This window comes from Aspergillus lucknowensis (genome assembly GCF_044049455.1).
Source record: "Aspergillus lucknowensis strain CBS 449.75 chromosome Unknown BJX67scaffold_65, whole genome shotgun sequence".
Taxonomy (NCBI): Eukaryota; Fungi; Ascomycota; class Eurotiomycetes; order Eurotiales; family Aspergillaceae; genus Aspergillus; species Aspergillus lucknowensis.
This window is the reverse complement of record NW_027263609.1, coordinates 40,105-55,655: the sequence shown is the minus strand read 5'-3', so window position 1 is coordinate 55,655 and position 15,551 is coordinate 40,105. Positions and strand designations below refer to the sequence as shown.

The 15,551-nt window shown below is 51.8% G+C and overlaps 5 protein-coding genes across 5 annotated transcripts; 3 read left to right on the top strand and 2 right to left on the bottom strand.

The window, feature by feature from the left end:
* The first annotated feature begins 2,446 nt into the window (after nucleotides 1-2,446).
* On the top strand, nucleotides 2,447-2,987 carry BJX67DRAFT_366063 (uncharacterized protein). The gene has a single exon (XM_071030340.1). It carries the CDS (start codon nucleotides 2,570-2,572, stop codon nucleotides 2,903-2,905), a length of 336 nt encoding a protein of 111 aa, XP_070881544.1. The 5' UTR covers nucleotides 2,447-2,569; the 3' UTR covers nucleotides 2,906-2,987.
* On the top strand, nucleotides 2,938-4,821 carry BJX67DRAFT_295392 (DUF1996 domain-containing protein). The gene is made up of 3 exons (XM_071026869.1): nucleotides 2,938-3,206; nucleotides 3,265-3,424; nucleotides 3,491-4,821. The coding sequence occupies exons 1-3, from the start codon at nucleotides 3,029-3,031 to the stop codon at nucleotides 4,692-4,694; spliced, it is 1,542 nt and encodes a 513-aa protein (XP_070881543.1). The 5' UTR covers nucleotides 2,938-3,028; the 3' UTR covers nucleotides 4,695-4,821.
* A 701-nt stretch (nucleotides 4,822-5,522) lies between these two features.
* BJX67DRAFT_295355 (LCCL domain-containing protein) lies at nucleotides 5,523-8,155 on the bottom strand. Its single transcript, XM_071026868.1, has 2 exons — nucleotides 7,478-8,155; nucleotides 5,523-7,426 (listed from the first exon to the last, which is right to left on the bottom strand). Exons 1-2 carry the CDS (start codon nucleotides 7,942-7,944, stop codon nucleotides 5,809-5,811), a joined length of 2,085 nt encoding a protein of 694 aa, XP_070881542.1. The 5' UTR covers nucleotides 7,945-8,155; the 3' UTR covers nucleotides 5,523-5,808.
* Nucleotides 8,156-8,749: 594 nt separating this feature from the next.
* Nucleotides 8,750-12,094, top strand: BJX67DRAFT_375174 (putative aromatic amino acid aminotransferase; the record flags this gene model as incomplete). The annotated part of the gene is made up of 4 exons (XM_071031656.1): nucleotides 8,750-8,879; nucleotides 8,949-9,519; nucleotides 9,588-10,621; nucleotides 11,091-12,094. 4 exons carry the CDS (start codon nucleotides 8,750-8,752, stop codon nucleotides 12,092-12,094), a joined length of 2,739 nt encoding a protein of 912 aa, XP_070881541.1.
* Nucleotides 12,095-12,531: 437 nt separating this feature from the next.
* Nucleotides 12,532-14,945, bottom strand: BJX67DRAFT_295101 (uncharacterized protein). Its single transcript, XM_071026865.1, has 2 exons — nucleotides 14,733-14,945; nucleotides 12,532-14,666 (listed from the first exon to the last, which is right to left on the bottom strand). Exons 1-2 carry the CDS (start codon nucleotides 14,805-14,807, stop codon nucleotides 12,969-12,971), a joined length of 1,773 nt encoding a protein of 590 aa, XP_070881540.1. The 5' UTR covers nucleotides 14,808-14,945; the 3' UTR covers nucleotides 12,532-12,968.
* Nucleotides 14,946-15,551: the final 606 nt, after the last annotated feature.

The following is a 15,551-nucleotide window of genomic DNA, read 5'->3' as shown; positions in this document are numbered from 1 at the left end:
GAATCAGCGCAAAGAACAACAATTTCCCGGAGGATACGAATAGATATAGCACCTGATCAACCCAAAAACATTCCCACGGTCTCCCATTTCTATTTCAATAACCCTCCACCAGGGCAGTCGCTTGCGTCCTTAACGTCACCTGCGCTGATACGATGTTTTTAATAGTTCCTCGATTGGCTACGGTCATGATTTCCGCTGGTCAGGAAGGAGAACAAGCACGAGAGACCTGCGTTCGACTCCCAGTCGGGGAGGAATATTTTGCCCTACGTTTCTTTTTTTCTGTCGTTGCTGGATGCATCGTGGCTGCCGTCACACTCCTTTTCCGTCATCTTATTTTGGGAGGGGGGCTTTTTGGGTATTCTCCGTGGCGTGAGGCGTCTTGAACCTTTTTGTGCCACACGGAGCTAAAATCGAGTGCTCACTTTAAAGTCGCCACTGACCTCATCTTTGATGAGCAAGGGTTTTTGACTCGTATCTCGGCGTTTTCCAGTGCAGTGCCTTGCGAGCCAGAGGAATGCCCACTTGTTGGAGTTTGGGGAAGATTGGGGCCAGATAAGGCGACTCTCGATCCTCAGCTGTGCTTTCGTCACAAATACTCGGGGTGAGGTTTTGCTTCCCAAGTTTTCCTGCTTCTGCGATGGCGGATTTCTCAGACCTGTCTTTCTGGACCCTCTGACGCATTCTTGGGCGGAAAGCTGATCAGCAGAAATAGGGGCAGGGACGGCACGAGTTCATCCGTGGGGGACGAATGGTTGCCGTTCTCTGGAGGGGTTCGACGGGCGAAGCTTCTGCATTCAAGGGTTGAAGATTAGGATCAACAGCCGGGATCTTGCGATCCGCTTCTGGGAATTCAAGAGGTTGGGCTGTCTGGAGTGAGGGTCTGCTCTCGGGATGATCTGAATAATCTCCTGTTGCAAAGAGAAATTGCAGCCGGGAACATGGGTTTCGAGGGGTTGGTTGGACTTCGAGATACGTTTTTGATGCATCGCTTGTTTGACAAGACTCGAACAGTGGTGTGTGACGCGGTGACCTCGGTCGGTGGCCGTTGTTCAAGGAGGATATTGGTTGCACAAAGGTGTCATGCAGTTGGATTGGTGAATATGCGACGGCATGACTCGCCTGCGGAATTCGGTTGATGACATTCTTGTCAGAATCGGATGTCCCAAAGTCTCGGTTGCACTATCCGGTGTCTTTCTTGGGAGTTCGCATGTCCTGGGAACGATAAAGACATTGGATAAGAAAGACGATATGCCTGGCCTTGATGTGCAAACCCAAGCAGCTCTTCTGAACTGTCAGGCTGTCTGTCCTCTGATGCAGAACGATTGGCTGCCCAAGCGTTTCATCTTGTCGGCTGTTTGTGCATTCTTTTACCTCCCACGCCAGGGGAAGCGTCATTGTTCGATGTGATTCGGCCGGTTCCTGTTTCAGGTTCCGCCACCTGGGCCCTGGGCGCCAGTTCTCTTGGATTCCCCTTTCCCATCCTTCTGAAGTTGTCTTCCCCTGGAGATCAGGCTAATTCTTGGTGGACCAGAGGATGGAGATGCAAATGGAGACACTGCCTTTCTTGGCTTCTTTTGGGAAATGAGAACAAGAACTGGAATACCCAATCGCAATCGCTTACCTTCTCGAGGTTTTGTTGCATGCCTCGAGGACAAAGTTCATTTGCCCCTGACCACCATCCTGTGATTTAACCTTCAAATGCAAATGAAAAGAGACCCCGCACAATGAGCTCAGTGGCGCTTTTGGTTCCTGAACCCAAGCGGCTCTCTCTTGTCCAACCTGAGTGCTTTTCCGATTATCGTGACACCGCTCTTCTGGCGCTTGGTTGTCAGAGGCGACTCTGGAGATTCGGATCATCCTTGGAGAGTTTGGTTCGGGTGATGGACAAGAGAAATATCGATAGTGAACTCTTAGGCTCTGAGCGGCTCACTTGAGCAGGCGCCCTGTTTGGAGGCCAAGGCGGGGGGAAATTTGAGACGATTCTTGGGATGTTGAACCATGTTGCAAGAAGAGAAGGAAGGAAAGAAAGTCGCAAAAATGATGGTATCCTTGACATGATTGGACTTGCGTCTGTCGAAGAACGGTTTGACGATTTGTTGTCTCTCCTTCCCCTGCCTTCGCCCTCGATACCAACCATCAACCACGATCAGACGGCGCTTCGTTTCGTCTTTCCGCTCCTTTCATCTGCTTTTGCTTCCTCTCTTCTTCCCCTCCTTGCCAGCTTCTTCCGTCTCTCTTTGCTTTCTGTTTTTCCCTCCCAGTCTCTCGTTAACATCGTCGCTGACCGTGAAGGGTGTGGCCTGCTGTCGCATCTCAGGTACGACCGATCGAAATGACTCCTGGTATCTGAAATTCCTAACACGATCCCAGGCCGCATCCCATTCGAGCTGGCTCTATCAGACCGTCCTCACTACTAGGTACGTCGGTATTTCTCTGGTTTTACAATTCCATTCAGTCTTGGACAACGATTTGATATAATTTATTTTCTTGTCGTCCTCCCATGCCTGTCCTTCCGCTTCCTCGCTGAACGCTTTTGGCTCTCGCTCTGCCCTCGTGGCGCTGCAGGGCCATGATCCTGAACTCCATTCCTCACTGCAAGGAGTCCTCCCTTACCTGCAGCCCCCCAGCCACTCTCGTCCACTATGAAGTCAGCTTTCTTTTGAGTGGTTGCCGAACCCTGTGCCGGCGCCGTGTTGTTGCGAGCCGCCCGAGGAGAGAATGTGCGCCTTCCGGGCTTTCTTTGTTGTCCTCTGTTGACTGTTTCCTCTGCCTGGTGCCCGGCAAATACTTCTCTTGCTCTACAACACACCTTTTGGCGGCACCCACATTGGCCTTTCTATTCCTTATACCCGATGCAATGCGTCTTAACAATGTTTCTTTCAATGCTGAATTAATCGTATTCTAACTATCGTCTGCGGCGATTATAGCTTAATCCGCGACTGAGTCGTGAAGACGCACCGTTGAAACATTTCGCTCCTTTGAAGCCCACCCTTGTCGCTCCTTTCACTCGATATCGACGTTTGCCATCATGCCTGCTAAGATGCGGCTCGACACCAGTCTGGTAGCTTGTCTGGCCGCGTTCTCAGGCGTGGCTGATGCCTTCTGGCGTCTCCCTTGCCGTGGACGGAGCGGTCTTGCGCGGATGGACCCTCTGGTGACCCCAGGCGAGCCCTCGTACCATGTCCACACAGTTCATGGATCGAATGGTCGGTTTGACCCTTTTCAGTCTCACCTAAGCTTCGCTCACTGAACTTTTCCCGCTAGGCTTTTCCATGATCTCGGACATGCTTTCTCTCCTTGGAGGAAGCTGCACGTCTTGTGCCGTCAAACAGGACAAATCGGCTTACTGGGCCCCTGCTCTGTACTTTATTGATAAAGAAAGCGGCGACGCTGAGCTGGTGGAAGAAGTTGGAGGGCTCCTTGCGTAAGTTATGAGAGCCCTGCGATGTCGTATGGGATGACTAACGGACGGACCTGCTTGCGTATCTAGATATTACCTATTGTATGGAGAAGGTGTCGAGGCATTCCCCGAAGACTTCCGCATGATTGCTGGCGACCCTTTCCAGCGCAACTTCACTTGGCCCGTCCCAGACCCTCCGAAATCCGAATGGACTGGCGACCAAGCTAGTCAGCCCGCCCTTGCCCAGAAGGCTCTTGGCTTCAATTGCTTGAACTACGCTGCCACGCCTGAGCCATCTCTCGGTCGTCACTTTTTGCCCGAGAAGGCGTATCTGGATGAACACTGCCCCGACGGTGTTCGCTTTGAATTGATGTTCCCTTCTTGCTGGAACGGCAAGGATGTCGATTCGGACGACCACAAGTCACATGTCGCTTATCCCTCGCTGGTTATGGACGGCACTTGCCCGGAGGGCTTTGAACACCGCATCGTTTCTCTTTTCTTTGAGACTATCTGGGGCACATATGCCTTCAAGGATCGTGATGGCTACTTTACTCTTTCTACTGGTGACCCCACTGGGTTTGGCTACCATGGCGACTTTATGCATGGTTGGGAGTCTGGTGTTCTGGAAGAGGCTGTTAAGACGTGCACCAACCCATCTGGCATGGTTGAAGATTGTCCAGTCTTCGAACTCCAAAGCGAGCTTGAGCAAGGTCTTTGTTCATTCGATATTCCTAGCCTCTTGAAGTCTGAAGACCTCACCAAGGTCAAGGGTGGTCTCCCCAACGACCTTGCCGTTGAATGGGGACCTGAGTACGCTTTCCCTATTAAATATCGTAGCGGCAGCGAACCTCCTTCGGACGACAGCCAGGGCCTGGGCATCTCGATCGACGTTGGTAACCTTGTTGGCAACGTTCATGCGGCGGATTCAAAGACTACAACATCTACAACCAGCTCCACCACCGAAGCTCCACCAACTACCTCTACCACTTCGACTTCGACTTCGACCTGGACTCCGATCCCGACTACGTCCTATGTGAAGAGCACCGTGACGCAAGAGATCGTCTGGGTGGAGCAGGAGATTGTCGTCTTAGTCGATGAGAACGACGTTCCCGTGAAGACCGAAACTGGTGGAGTTGAGGTTCTGTCTACCGCTTACAACACGGTGACCCGGACCGTTGATACGGTCGTCTCCCTCCCCACCGAACCTTCTGCTCAAGAAGCACCCGCTAAGCGCGATCACCATGACCACCTGGAGGCTCACAAGCGTCACCAGCACGGCCACCATGCGCACTAAATTTGGTACTGTATTATGACCCCATGATAGGCGTTCTGAGATGAAAACGGATTTTCTCGGGAGGAAAATCCACCATATCTCTCACGATCTGTACCTACATCTTGAATTAACTTTCGACGTCTTCGGCCGGCCCCTCACACCCTCGTTTGTCCCGTCCAGCTGTGGCCCGACCATCCTTGATTTCACTTCTCGAAGATACTTTTTGATAGTTACCACTTACACTTTTCTCTACCTGACCTCATTTCACTCTCCCGTCAGTACTCTGCCTCTCTCACCAACCAGATCAACCTTTCATCCCGATTCCGACGTACATGATTAACTGGACTGAATTTGTCTGCCTCTTGTCCTATTCCTTGATGGAATGGTACAGGTGAAAGCATGACATACATAAGAAGTCTACTTTGCAGTATGACATGGATCGTCTCGCGCTTCAGTCCTCTGTCCTTCTCTTGACGGGAAGAGAACTGGGGAAAGAGCTTCTTAGGCATAGCCAATGTATGTGTGTATGCGTTCCGTACGGCGTGACACCGTCCGGTCTGCATTCTCACCTTTTTATCCTGTATATGATTCCTTTCGTCTTATATATCTAGGTTTGAATGTTGGAGTCATGGTTGCTTTGAATTTCGGGGTCCTCAGTAGATATGATTCCTGTAGATACTTCTTGATGCACCGTGAAGCAGCCTTGGAAAACGGAATGCCCTGGCCCCTTTTCCAAGGGTGCTTGATAACAGATCTTGTTCGACCAATCCTTCTGTGATGGACAGCTCGGGTCGCCAAAAGTGGACACGGCAGGCCCCCCCACTCCATGCGCTGGACATATCATTATGATCTACAGGGACGGAGGCGACCTCCACCAACATCCCGTCTTATCTTCTCCTCAGGGTCCTGGATAAACTCTGGAAGCGTACAAGGACTACAGAGTATAGAGAAGGTCTACCATTTATAAATCATGATATGAGGAACACAGCCGCATAACACCACATCATTCGTATCATATCCAACTCCAGCCCAGTCACAGCTGGGTAACGCAGCATAGCATAGCATATCATGTTTCCGTCTAGTAGGCAATACTCCTAACACCGAAAGAGCAGAAAAAAAAAACCGAGGGAGAAGTCTAGGATTCTTTGTGAGGCGGCGAGATCCATTCCCCGTTTTCGAGCCAGATGCCTGTACCGCCGTACTTGCCTGCTTCGGCGCCTCGGAGAAATGCGAAGCGGAAGAAGAGAGTTTCGGGCTTGCCATTGTCGGTGCGGTCGAGCCTGGCGGTGTTTAGTTCCCATTTTGATTCTGGTCCTGACTCCGGAGGAGACTCGTCTTCGATGGTTGATGTGTGTTCTAGTTCTAGGCCAGAGTGGCCGTGGCGATGCCAGGTGAATTCTCCTCGGGGATCTTCGTCTATGTAGCCGCGCCAGCGTTCAACGTCGTTAACGAGTACCGAGATTCCGTCTACACCGAGACTGTCCATATGTTCTCGCTCCCAAAGCGTGAATGTGATGTTACCGTTGCCATGGTACGGCTCACCAGAGTATCTATCTGGAAGAGAGATGGTGACAGAAGAGTCGGTGATGTTGGGCGAGGTGCTTCCCCACCATCCATTTGACCCACCAGGGCCTGGCTGCTCGCCCAATGCGGCGGGAGTCTCAATAATGGACGCAAAACCCCATCTAGCAATGCCATTGATGAAGAGACCAAGCAGCAATCCCTGATAGACTAACGACGGCCGGGTCGGGAAGGCAGTGCCATACATTAAAAGAATCGCAAGGATATAGTGATGGATGCGAAGTCGCAGCCCCGGGAGCGGGAGTAGAATCAAGAGAATAAGCCCCATTGTGCCGTAGACCTTGAGATAATGTGGCATTAGCCCGCCCATGCGAATTTGGTTGGCCTGGGTAACAATAATGCATATTATAGTTGGGATCACCAGAGCTAACGCGAGCTTCGCTCCGGGTTGTTGTTGGATATCATGAGGTGTGAGGCGCTCAAGCGGAATCAGTCTTGCGAAGGTGTAGTTGTTCAGCCCGCCGAAGAACGCAGGTGGCAAGAAGAGGAAAGTCTTGCTGAGCTGGTATATAGATGGTGATAACGGGCTCAGAAGTGGTCGTGCGCAATATCTGTACAAAACATAGGCAACGAACGACGCTGGGAGCAGCCGAGAAAGGAAGACGGACAGCAAGTCGGCCAGCTGAGCCCTTGGCGGTGGATCAGACACCAAACCAACCTGGCTGAAAAGCATAAAGAATGTGCTGAAGAATAGTACTGCCGGCGAGGAGCAGAAGAGCCACAGAAGAGCGAGTGCGCCAATTGTGATTCCTAGCAGGGGCCATCGTGGGTCCTGTGGGCAGTTGGAATCCGAAGAAGGCTTAACGAAGCTGAAGGATTTGGGAAACGTTGATGGAAAGCCGGTCGAGCTGATTCCATTCTTCTTCGATGGATGGAATGAGTGCGCTGCTCCTTCTAGTCGAGCGACACCGCAGCCGCCGTCATTGTCGATAACCCCAGCATGGATAGCAGATTGGCAGATGAAGCTGTCCGCCCGATATATACCCGGTTCATCTAATCCTGGTTCCGGTCCTCCGACTACAAGCCCTTTATAGCTTATCGTTTCATTTCCAATGGTGTAGGGTTCAAGCATCTTGGCGTCTCGACAGTTCGCGGGACATCGGAAGGCCATAGATGCGGCCGTGAACGGGCGGCAGTCGTTTCCGTTTACTCCACACCTGTTTCCGGAGGACCTGCGAAGCTTTGTTAGATATGTCGGATTACATTCAAGGGATTTGACTTACCAGAAGCTCGTCGAGCATGACAAAGTCCGCGGTCGTCCATAGCCGGCGATGTACCCTGCGGACCGAGAGTGTAGGAAGAGAATGGTCCATGGTACAAACCATGCGAGATAGAAGAATAGGAGAATCGAAATCTTATGCTTTCGCTTGGGGAAAAACTTGTCCAAGTACCGTTTCGGCAGTTCTTGGACTTGTGGAAACAAGGGCATCAACAGGAGCGGATTTGGCGGATTGGGACCCTTGACGAAGTCTGCTGTCGCGCGAGCGGCCTTTCGAAGAGGCAAAGGGACCCATTTCCAGCGAAATGATTTGGAAGACTCCCGTAACCAGACGGGGAGGACAGTGTTGCCAGTGTCGACATCGCGGGGCAGTAGGTTATCGGCAGCATCGGAATCATCCGACTGGTCTTCAATTTCGACGACGGGGGGTACATACACCCGAGAGCTGTCATCTGGACCTTCTCCAAACATTCTGAGATGTAGTTCAAGGAATTGATCGGCCAGCGATGAGGAACCAGAGGAAAACGATGGTTCTCGATAATGATAGCCAAGATCGGTAGTGGTCTAGAACGCCCCCCACAACGAGTGGAAGAGTCCTAGCGTCGGAAAGGGCGGCGTCGAGACTGGCGCGCAAGGATCAGGTAATGATAGTTGATAGAATAACGATAGTCAGACGTTGAGGAATGAGCGACGAAATGAAGAAGAGAAGAGATCAAGATGGCGCTGAAGTCAGCGAGCCTCAGGCTGTGGATGGTGGCGGGGTGGCACCAATCACTGGCGATTATGTCATCAGCAGGCTCCAGTGCGATTCCCGGCGATTTGAGGTTTGACTTCCAGCAATAATTCAGAGTCACAGGAGGAGGAATCTGCATGAGGATGTGTACTTTAAAGTTATGTCACTCTTAACTTCCCGAGATCTGCAGGAGAGGGCGAGCGAGCGATCAGCCTCAACGGGCGGGGAGATCTTCCCTGCAAGTCCAGGGCTTCCGCGAATACGAATCTGGAGAGCTGTCCTTCATCACGTCTCTTGTAACAACAGTCCCCATTCCCAATTAAAATTCAACGAGAGCATTGATTTCACATGACCTGAATCCCACACCAACAAACCTGCTAATGGGGCGCCTTTATTGGCTGTCGGGGTGGCAGCCGTTGTGCCATTAGTTGCTTATCAAGCAAAATAGGGCCCTTTTGTTATCAACGGCTTCTCCAACACAATCCGAGCCCCCCCCCCAAGTGACCTGACTCCAGAGATGGTCTTCAGACATCATTCACAATAATGGCGTCCGCGTCGCCCCCTGTGGATTTATCCCATCATTTCAGCTACACAACTAAACAGCGTGCCCCCAGTGCTGTCAAAGATTTCTACAAGTATTTCCTGATTCCAGATATTGCAAATCTGGCAGGAGGTATGGCGCATTATCCTGAACCTCCCACAGCTGAATTGACAGCAATCCTGACGTCCTTGTGTTCTCTAGGTCTGCCGAATGCCTCTTATTTCCCGTATGACACTCTAGAAGCCTCTGCTGCACATCCTCAGCGATTTCCTCTTGCTCCTGATGGCAAGAAGTCTCAAGGACCCCAACCCTCTGAACGGGTGATTGTGCCGAAAGAGTCTCCAAGTGCCATACAGAAGAAAATCGACATCACGACTGCCTTGCAGTATGGCACCATTGCGGGAATTCCTCCCCTGGCAACGTTCGTAAACCAATTCGTTCGCGAGCATCTTCATCCGAACGTCCCGTATGCTGGTGGCCCAGATACCGTTCTGAGTGTAGGAGCAACAGACGGGTTTTCTAGGGTAGTTGAGGCCTTCACCAACACATGGAATCCCGATCGTGACTGGGTACACTTGCGCCAAGGCGTTATTTGCGAAGAGTTCGTGTATATGAACGCCATTCAGACTTTCCAGCCGCGAGGACTCAACATTGCTCCGGTGGCTATGGACGCCGAGGGTATGTTACCACATGGTCCAGGAGGATTGTTAGACGTTCTGCAAAATTGGGACTATCGCAACGGCCGTCGTCCACACGTGATGTACACAATAACGTGAGTCTCTCTCTTGGCTGGGGTTGGGAGGATCGGCTCCACTGACTAACTCATCTGTGTTGCTGTAGTATCGGGCAAAATCCAACTGGCGGTACTCTATCTGTTGAACGGCGCAAGCAGATCTATGCTATCTGTCAGAAATTCGATGTAATCATCGTCGAGGATGATCCTTACTGGAACCTGCAATACCCGTCGGCGCAAGAGATGCAGGCCAAGTACCGGAACACGTCGATTGGCGCAACCCAGCTTCTCAAACGCAACTACAATGCGGGGGGAAAGTCTTCTGGGTACGAGTTTCTTGACTCCCTGGTCCCATCTTATTTGTCAATTGACACAGATGGCCGTGTTGTTCGGCTGGACACATTCTCGAAGACTATTGCCCCTGGTTGTCGTCTGGGCTGGGTCACAGCGCAACCAGCCGTGATTGAAAGAATTGCACGCATCGGGGAGACATCCACTCAACAGCCGTCGGGATTCGTCCAGGCCATGGTTGCCGAGCTTATTCTAGGCCAGCAAGTGGATGATGATTCCGTCGGTTCTCGCAAAGATAAAAAAGAAAAGAAGCGGGGCTGGCAGATGGACGGCTGGGTTCGGTGGCTGGAGGGCCTTCGCGCCAGGTATGAGCGTCGCATGCAACAAATGTGTATTCAGCTAGAGGAGGGTAAATACACCACAACCGATGCGAAAGGAAACACGAATGAGTCCTCACTATCTAGCGACGAAGAGAGCTCCTGGGAGATCGTGGATAAAGTGCAAATGTACGACTTTTTGTGGCCAACTGGCGGTATGTTTGTCTGGATCAAGGTCAACTACGAGAGCCATCCCTTGCGCCGGGAGTATGAGCCTGAGAGGCTAGCCAAAGCTCTCTGGGTGCATATGACTCACAAGCCATATCGATGCCTCCTTGGACCAGGCGGGATGTTTGCGCCAACACCGGAAGTACAGCGTCGTGCCTGGCAGTATCTTCGAATCTGCTTCGCTGCAATGCCTGAAGACGATGTGGTGCCTGTCAGCGAGCGTCTGGTCGAGGGTTTCAGGGCGTTCTGGCAGAGAAAGAATTTGGATGGACTTGAGGATGGCGATGATGGCGATGATGACGACGGTGTCGTGCAGGCAATGAGGCGTCTGCAGATGACCTCTTCTACTAATACCTTCGGGATTGGGTGCTGACAGTTGATGCGCCAGTGTCTTGTGTATGCCGTTATGTACGCTTTGACTCGCGCTGTGGATCCCAACCATGATGATAATGAAAGTAATCGCTCAGCTGTTCTACCGAGAACTTGAGATAATTTGTTCTTAATGTAAATTCATGATTGTCCGTCTTCGGTTGAACTTAGCTTCTACTTCAGCTCCTTCGTTTCCCTTGTGGCGCTGGGCTTGGCTACCATATTATGCATTAGTAATCAACATTATGCAAAATTATGCACTCAGCAGGGATCATCTCCAATAATCACCATGGAGAGACAATAATTTCCCTGTCTTCAGTCAAAGTTGCGCCCACACCAATGGCGCACCACTCGAGTCAGAAATGTCCTCAAATCTCGACTCCCTCAACGCCGACCTCACCGAAGAAATCGAGGCCATAAACGCCATCTACGACCCACACACAATTACAATATCGAACACCTCTTCCTCCACTTCATCCTCAACGATAGACCTTGGAGACCCCTCCCCCTCTCCGTCGCCCACTACGGCTATAAAGCTCCAAATCCCAAACCATCCGCACTTATCCTTCCTCCTCGCCTTCGAGACTACGTATCCCGACACACCGCCGAGAATTCTCGGAACCGCATCGACGGCGTGGCGAGGTGAGGGGAGAATCGCCATCGATGTGCTCGAAGATATCCTCGGGCGAACCTATCAGCCCGGCGCTGTATGCCTATTTGACGTGATTAACGAAGCAATAGAAATATTCGAGGAGTTGAGTATCGGGGGCGCGAATACGGATGGAGCCGCGACGACAACCACGACGACGAAAACCAAAGCCACGACAACAGAAGAGACACAGGTTGATAATACAGGGCTTGATACCAAGATCGCATCTTTATCGCTCCACGAGACGTTTGGGCTCGATCAACCACCCGACTGGGTAATGTCTGAGGTCGTTACCGAGAAGAAATCCGTCTTCGTTGGGCGCGCCGCGCACGTCACGAGCCTTGACCAGGCACAGGCGTATCTGGATTATCTTCTTGCGAGTGACAAGAAGGTTGCCTCTGCGACACATAATATTAGTGCCTGGCGGATTCGACAGAAACAGAAACCGCCCTCCAGTTCCAGGGATACGTCCAGTGGGAAAGGAGGGTCGTCGACCGCACCGGGTGAAATGATAATCCAAGACTGCGACGATGATGGCGAGACTGCTGCGGGCGGGAGACTACTCCATCTCATGCAGTTGATGGATGTTTGGGACGTCGTCGTTGTTGTGACGAGGTGGTATGGTGGTGTGCTTTTGGGGCCAGATCGGTTTCGGATTATTAACGCTGTGGGACGGGATGCACTCGTTAAGGGTGGGTTTGGGAAGGAGAAGGAGGGTGGGGGCGAGAAGGAGAAGGGAAAGAAGAAGGGGAAGAAGTGAACCGAATAGAGTATTGCCTATCCTGGGCAATGCAATCTGATAGACCGAGCCATGGCAAAGACGGAAGACAATTCGGATGTTTTTGACGGACCCCGGAATTCGTCTTGGTGTGGCTGCCAGCTTCTCATGAAATGCCACATTCGGGGCTGGGTTCGCTCCCTTGAGACAACGACCTAAGTGATTCTGGGGTCTTCCAGAGGCCCAGACATAGGGCCTCGTTGATGAAGGTGGTATACTGCAAATGAAGCAGCAAGGGAGTTGTCACCGATTTGGTGCGGTGGCCGAGCGCTTTTGGGGGCGGTATTGGGTAGAGGATACATAACGACCCAAGAAGCAGCTGGAACGTCGCGGTCGGGATAGAGATGGCGAGACGACAGCAAGCTACGATTTACGAAACAGAGTTTAAGACTGAGAGTTTCATAATATCAGCATCGGCGGACTCATACCCAGACGCTTCGATCTGTGTTGAAGATTAAAAAAACACGCTCCTCGTAGACGGTCAACCCAGACCAGGCACTACGACGTTACATGATCGCTGGGTACGGTTGGAACCTTGGGGCCATGCTCGGTCTCTTCCTCGTTTCATGAATAAGAGCAGGATCTGTCACTTGTTCCTTCGCGCGGAGTAATGCCATACACTTTGTTGCGTCAGGAAATCCCAGAGCCATCGTTGCACAAGGCTCCTTCAACCAAAAACCGTGTAGCAGATGAATCTGCTCCGACCTCTATTCTGAAACAAACCATGTAACGTCACCTCCGTGGGGGCCTGTAGTCCCATGCAAATGGATCTTCATCGTTAAGAGCAAAGCCACAGGAATGATACTTTTATCCCAGCTTAGATATATTCAAGATGTGACACCTGCACCACCGGAATTCAATGGTATGGTACCCCCAATCGTAAGGGCGTAACGTAACCTGCCTCACCAAAGACGGCTTTGACGCCCTTGTAATCATCGACTTGGCCCAGCTGGACCCTTTTATCGCGGAGGAGGTTGGCTCGTTCGTCGGCGTCGAGTGGATCATCGTCCTTCCCAGTCAAGGACATGTAAGGATTGCCGTAGCTCAACCCGATAACGGGATCGAACATATTAGGCGCTATTGTTTTCAGTCGGACGCAGATGCCTGCGATTCCGATGGCAACAAGCAGGATAGTCGAGATAATAAGGATTACTGCCCAGGCATACTCAGGTTTATAAACTTCCGTATAATGCGTCAAGGTAGCGTTGCTCGATGCGCCAACAAATGGGGCGCCGGAATTAACGAGGTCGCCTACCCCAGACGGGTATAGGTAGCAGTTTGCGTCGTAGTTCTGCCACATTGACTCGTTGGCCGCAGTTAGGAGTCCGTGGATAGGGATATGGGGGTCACCGTAGAAGCTTAGATTATTTGACGGGAGGTCGCCGGAAAACCCTGTAGGAGCCATGAAAGCTTGGATGCCTGTGTTGAGCAGGATAGAAGCTCTTGTTGCGAAGAGGTCGACGTCTATGGTGGACATGTTGACGCCGTCTGGAATGCCCCCTATACCTGTTTGGATGGGGGCGGTTCTGGAGTCGTTTAAAAAGAGCTCGGAGGTGCTGGATCCCCAGATAACGTCTCGAGTGCCGCTTCCTGAGCTCGTTGCTGAGATCATTTCCAGAACTTTCCAGCCCCAGTAGTCCATAACAGTGAAGTTCTCGTTGCGGTGATCAGTGGTCGACTGGCGGATCTTGGTAGCAGTACAGCTCCTATCTATGCACTCTATGTAGGCTTCCACGGGACGTTGGGTGATTTGGCATACTGTCGAGGAGACTTCAGAATTGAAGGTAGAATTGAAGCGCAAGGTCCGCGGTAGGGTATAGTTGGGGTTGTTAGGGTTTATTTCAGCATCCGGGTTACCATATTCGAAACTCTTCCCATTGGCGTAGAATCCGTCTGCTGGGAGCCCAAGATACTTCTGCGCGCGAATAAAGTTATCTTTACCCAAGGTGGTGTAGCAGTTGGTGCAGCGTACTGACAGCCCAGCCAATTGACCCGAAGCCTCCAGTTGGTCGAAAGCCCCGCAAGACAGTTCAATGTAGGACGTCTCAACGCTGAAATGAACATCTCCCTGCTTCATTACCCCGGATAAGCCAATGACGGGCATGCCAAATAAAGAGGTAAAATCTTCGATTTGAGAAGATTTTTTGACAGGCATCCAGCCGTCATCAGTAGCCAGAGTCTTATTCCCTGCCTCAATGCGAGGAATTTTGATATTTGCCCATTGATCGACTGGACCGGCTTTGGTTTCGGTACTCTGCAGCAGGCTCGAGGAATAAAGGTCACGCATCGATAATGGCCACGAGCCATCATTCCCAACCATGATCGCCGTACGCGTAAACATCGACCCAAAAGGACCGTTATCCCAGTACCGAAGCTCGGGGTGACTAATTTCTGTCAAGTTCGCTTTGTACATCAACCGGATGGTACTCTGACCCCCCAATGGCGACATTGCCCATAGAACTAACAGTCCCCAGACAAGCAGAGAAAGCGGCATATTGAGAAGGTGTAGGATAGGGTCGGCGGTAGCGTTGGTATTCATCAAGGCCCATAGTGTCTAGCCACCCCAGTTACAGCATTAGAAAATGCGCAGGGTCGACTAGGGCACGGAATGAGGTCTTACCGACATCTTCACGGATCTTTGTGCGCAATATCGACCGATACTCTTGAGGGAACGGGAGAGCAAAGCAGCGAACATGATGGGGTATATCGTAGGTCCCTGAGAGGAGGTGAGTCGATTCCCTGGAAGCTATGGCTGAAAGTGGCCAGTGCATACTAGCTTCATTGCCTGCTCCATTGCGGAGCCAAAGCTATCTCCCGTCGGCCGGTTGCGGATACATAATGCTGCAAGAGCGAGAGCTGACAGCGGGTTAACTGCGATATTTCGGGGTAGCAGGCATCGGCATACTTACCAATAAAGCACAGCGCGACTATACAGAGTAAAGCTTCGAAGACAAGCGCAATTATAGAGCCCGCGGGTTTCTTAAGCATTCGCCCCGAGCCGCGCTCAGCCGTAACTGCTGGTATATGGTTGGAGAAGGTCATCTGCGACGCTGTATCCGGGCGGGGTGCAACGGGGGAGCTTCTGTTGTCCCATATGCTGTTTGGGGCGGCAGCGTAAGGCCCCCTCTCTCTGTGGAGGGCCATGGTGTTCTGTCGCGAACGGCTTGGAGAGTCTCCAGGGGCGACGGAGGCTGCCCACCCATTTTAAGTCGCAGTTGGGACGTGCAGTGTTGCAGCCGCGGGGCCATGACGGGAGGCCTGCAGGTTTGATCCCATTTTTATCGATTGATGGGACTTGGCAGCGGCTGGGGGCCGAGGGCTCTGGCAGATATCCAATGGCGCCGCTTCCCAGGGACGGATTTGTTGTTGATCACCTCGCCCAGCGGCTACGGATCGAGGGATGTTTAAAAGGCTCTACGAAAGTTATTGCGAGTTAGTA